The sequence below is a fragment of the Bos indicus genome, chromosome 3, assembly GCF_029378745.1.
Source record: "Bos indicus isolate NIAB-ARS_2022 breed Sahiwal x Tharparkar chromosome 3, NIAB-ARS_B.indTharparkar_mat_pri_1.0, whole genome shotgun sequence".
NCBI classification, from domain to species: Eukaryota; Metazoa; Chordata; class Mammalia; order Artiodactyla; family Bovidae; genus Bos; species Bos indicus.
In genome coordinates this window covers 55,109,954-55,114,760 of record NC_091762.1, presented here as the reverse complement: position 1 = coordinate 55,114,760, position 4,807 = coordinate 55,109,954, and the positions used below count along the sequence as shown (strand labels likewise).

General features: G+C 41.8%; 1 protein-coding gene across 1 annotated transcript; it reads right to left on the bottom strand.

Annotated features, from left to right (window-relative positions):
- Positions 1-278: 278 nt before the first annotated feature.
- LOC109578847 (heterogeneous nuclear ribonucleoprotein A1-like) lies at positions 279-2,310 on the bottom strand. Its single transcript, XM_019988363.2, has one exon. It carries the CDS (start codon positions 2,250-2,252, stop codon positions 1,353-1,355), a length of 900 nt encoding a protein of 299 aa, XP_019843922.2. The 5' UTR covers positions 2,253-2,310; the 3' UTR covers positions 279-1,352.
- Positions 2,311-4,807: the final 2,497 nt, after the last annotated feature.

Genomic DNA, 4,807 nt, shown 5'->3' with positions numbered 1-4,807 from the left:
TATGGGGTCGCACAGAGTCGGACATGACTGAAGTGACTTAGCAGCAGCAGCATACAGTATTGATGTTTTCTTTCTGACTTACTTCACTCTGTATAATAGGCTCCAGGTTCATCTGCTTCATTAGAACTGATTCAAATGCATTCTTTTTAATAGCTGAGTAATATTTCATTGTGTATATGTACCACAGCTTTCTTATCCATTCATCTGCTGATGGACATCTAGATTGCTTACATGTCCTAGCTATTGTAAACAATGCTGCGATGAGCATTGGGGTACATGTGTCTCTTTCAATTCTGGTTTCCTTGGTGTATATGCCCAGCAGTTGGATTCCTGGGTCATATGGAAGTTCTATTTCCAGTTTTTTACGGAATCTCCACACTGTTCTCCATAGTGGCTGTACTAGTTTGCATTCCCACCAACAGTGCAAGAGGGTTCCTTTTTGTTCACACCATCTCCAGCATTTATTGCTTATAGACTTTTGGATAGCAGCCATTCTGACTGGCATGAGATGGTACCTTATTGTGGTTTTGATTTGCATTTCTCTGATAATGAGTGATGTTGAGCATATTTTAATGTGTTAGTTAGCCATCTGTATGTCTTCTTTGGAGAAATGTCTGTTAGTTCTTTGGCTCATTTTTTGGTTGGGTCATTTATTTTCCTGGAATTGAGCTTCATGAGCTACTTATATATTTTTGAGATTAATTCTTTGTCAGTTGCTTCATTTGCTATTATTTTCTCCCATTCTGAAGGCTCTTTTTACCTTGCTTATAGCTTACTTCATTGTGCAAAAGCTTTTAAGTTTAATTAGGTCCCATTTGTTTATTTTTGCTTTTATTTCCATTACTCTGGGAGGTGGGTCATAGAGGATCTTGCTGCGATTTATCTCAGAGAGTGTTTTGCCTATGTTTTCCTCTAGTTTTATAGTTTCTGATTGTCTTTTTTTTTTTTTCCAAAGACATTTATTCAGCGTCATGATCAGACTATTACATTTAGCAATCAACAGCATGGGTGCAAAAAAAAAAAAAATCTACATTAAAACCCTTTGTTGGAATGCTTTACACTTTCCACAGAACAGAAACTAAAATAACCTGTTACATAATTAGTCACAAGTACAGTCCTCGAGTTTTTTTGCTCATACACATGAGTATTGTCTAAAACATGTCTTCTCTGTAGCAGCTAGGCCCTGCCATCACTGTGCTTGGCTGAGTTCACAAATCTGTGGTAACCTGTAGCTTCCATGTCACTTCTCTGGCTCTCCTCTCCTGCTAAGCTTTGTTTCCTGGCAGTAATTAAAACCTCCTGCCACTGCCATAGCTACTGCTGCTGCTGGAGCCACCATAGCCACCTTGGTTTCATGGTTTGGCAAAGTATTGGCCTCCATCACCATAGGGGCCAGAACTTCTGCCTCCAAAGTTTCCTCCTTTCATGGGTCCAAAATTTGAGGATTGATTGTTGTAATTGCCAAAATCATTGTAGCTTCTGCCACCTCCAAAATTGCTTCCGTCATTACCAAATCCATTATATCCATCCCCGCTGCCACCATATCCGCCACCACCACGGCTGCCAGCAAAGCCACCTCGACCACTGAAGTTTCCTCCACGACCAAAGTTGTCATTCCCACCAAAACCACCTCCACGACCGCCATCAAAGTTTCCAGAACCACTTCGACCTCTCTGGCTGGATGAAGCACTAGCCATCTCTTGCTTAGACAGGGCTTTTCTCACTTCACAGTTGTGGCCATTCCCAGTGTGGTATTTCTGAAAGACAATCTTGTCTACGGAGTCATGGTCATCAAAGGTTACAAAAGCAAAGCCTCTCTTTTTGCCACTGCCTCGGTCAGTCATGATTTCAATTACTTCAATTTTTCTATACTGTTCAAAATAATCTCTCAGGTGATGTTCTTCAGTGTCTTCTTTAATGCCACCAACAAAAATCTTTTTCACAGTTAAGTGGGCACCAGGTCTTTGAGAATCTTCTCTTGAGACGGCCCTCTTTGGTTCCACAACTCTTCCGTCCACCTTCTGTGGCCTTGCATTCATGGCCGCATCCACCTCCTCCACCGTGGTGTATGTGACAAACCCAAAGCCTCTGGAGAGCTTGATGTTTGGATCCCTCATTACCACACAGTCTGTGAGCGTTCCCCATTGCTCAAAATGGCTCCTCAGACTCTCATCGGTTGTTTCAAAGCTCAATCCTCCGATGAAGAGCTTCCGCAGCTGTTCCGGCTCTTTGGGAGACTCTGATTTAGACATGATGGCAGTGGAGGTGGGGAAGACTTCAACGATGCTTTCTCGGTGGCGTCCACGGGCAGAAAGTTGGTTGTCTTTTTAATTATAATGTATCTTGGTGTTTTGCTCTGGATTCATGTTATGTGAAACACTCTCCACTTCCTAGATTCTAGTGTCTGTTTCCTTTTCCAGGTTAGGGAGGTTTTCACCTATGATGTCTTCAGTTATATTCTCATCCCCCTCCCTCTCTCTCTTCTCCTCTAGGACCCCTATACTACACTGAAAATATGTGTCAGCTTAATGGTATAGGGTCTCTCAAATTGTCTTCAACCTTTTGGGTAGGGACAGATCTTGGCACTGAAGAGTCCATGTGGCAGCTGCCAAGAGTGCTCATGTGGTTCAAAGTTCCTCAATATGGTTGCCACCCAGAATCTGTGTCTCCAGGGTGATCTACAATCACCACCTCGCCTCTGCAGGAGACTCCAAAATTAGCCAGTAGGACTGGCCCAGGCTCCTATCAAATTGCTGCTTTTTCTCTGGGTCCTCATGCGAGTGAAATTTTATGTGTGCGGTTTGAGACTGAGTCTCTATTTCCCAAAGTTCTGTGGGATTCCTGAAACTATGCCCTATTGGCCTTCAAAGTTAGATGCTCTGGGGCTCATCTTTCTGGTATTGGAGTCCTGTGTTCAAGAGCCTAAAGTGGGGCTCAGAACTCTCGCTCCTGCAGGAGAACCTCTACAATATGATTATTCTCCAGTTTGAGGGTTCCCTCACTCAGGGTGTATGGGATCTGATGATATTGTGATTTTGCCCCTCCTACCAATCTCCTTGTCATTCCCTCCTTATGTCTTTAATTACAGAAGATCTATTCTGGTATTTTCCCATCTTTTCCATTGATTGTTTCTCTGCAAGTAGTTTTGGTTTGGTGTGCTCATAAGTGGAAGAAAGCTCAGATCAGATCAGTCGCTCAGTCGTGTCCGACTCTTGAGCTCAGGGTCTTTCTAAAATTCCATCTTGGCTGTTCTCGAAAGTTATTTCTTAACTAAGCTTTCAAGAAATTGGTGTCAGGTTCTCAAATGACATATCAGTGTGTCCATAGAATTTAAGGCTGTATTTAAGTCTAATTTGAGAAAATCTGGGCAACAATGCATGAATTCTGCCTGTCTCCTCCCTTGTTTCCTTTCTTGCTTTGATTAATATTTTGTAAATGATAAGTTCTAAAGTTTATCTCGACCCTTCTTCATGAATGTAAAGTGCTGGTGTCAATTATTTTTTTAATTTTATTTTTAAACTTTACAATATTGTATTAGTTTTGCCAAATATCGAAATGAATCCGCCACAGGTATACCCGCATTCCCCATCCTGACCGACCTCCCTCCTCCCTCCCCTACCCTCCCTCTGGGTCATCCCAGTGAACCAGCCCCAAGCATCCAGTACCGTGCATCGAACCTGGACTGGCGACTTGTTTCATACATGATATTATACATGTTTCAATGCTATTTTCCCAAATCTCCCCACCCTCTACCTCTCCCACAGAGTCCATAAGACTGATCTATACATCGGTGTCTCTTTTGCAGTCTCGTACACAGGGTTATTGTTACCATCTTTCTAAATTCCATATATATGCGTTAGTATACTGTATTGGTGTTTTTCTTTCTGGCTTACTTCACTCTGTATAATAGGTTCCAGTTTCATCCATCTCATTAGAACTGATTCAAATGTATTCTTTTTAATGGCTGAGTAATACTCCATTGTGTATATGTACCACTGCTTTCTTATCCATTCATCTGCTGATGGGCATCTAGGTTTCTTCCATGTCCTGGCTATTATAAACAGTGCTGCGATGAACATTGGGGTACACGTGTCTCTTTCCCTTCTGGTTTCCTCAGTGTGTATGCCCAGCAGTGGGATTGCTGGATCATAAGGCAGTTCTATTTCCAGTTTTTTAAGGAATCTCCACACTGTTCTCCAGAGTGGCAGTACTAGTTTGCATTCCCACCAACAGTGTAAGAGAGTTCCCTTTTCTCCACACCCTCTCCAGCATTTATTGCTTGTAGACTTTTGGATCGCAGCCATTCTGACTGGCGTGAAATGGTACCTCATAGTGGTTTTGATTTGCGTTTCTCTGATAATGAGTGATGTTGAGCATCTTTTCATGTGTTTGTTAGCCATCTGTATGTCTTCTTTGGAGAAATGTCTATTTAGTTCTTTGGCCCATTTTTTGATTGGGTCATTTATTTTTCTGGAGTTGAGCTGTAGGAGTTGCTTGTATATTTTTGAGATTAGTTGTTTGTCAGTTGCTTCATTTGCTGTTATTTTCTCCCATTCTGAAGGCTGCCTTTTCACCTTGCTAATAGTTTCCTTTGTTGTGCAGAAGCTTTTAAGTTTAATTAGGTCCCATTTGTTCATTTTTGCTTTTATTTCCAATATTCTGGGAGGTGGGTCATAGAGGATCATGCTGTGATGTATGTCAGAGAGTGTTTTGCCTATGTTCTCCTCTAGGAGTTTTATAGTTTCTGGTCTTACGTTGAGATCTTTAATCCATTTTGAGTTTATTTTTGTGTAAGGTGTTACAAAGT

Excerpts from the sequence above, each read along its gene's own strand:
- LOC109578847 (XM_019988363.2), bottom strand. The coding sequence starts at position 2,252 with ATGTCTAAATCAGAGTCTCCCAAAGAGCCGGAACAGCTGCGGAAGCTC.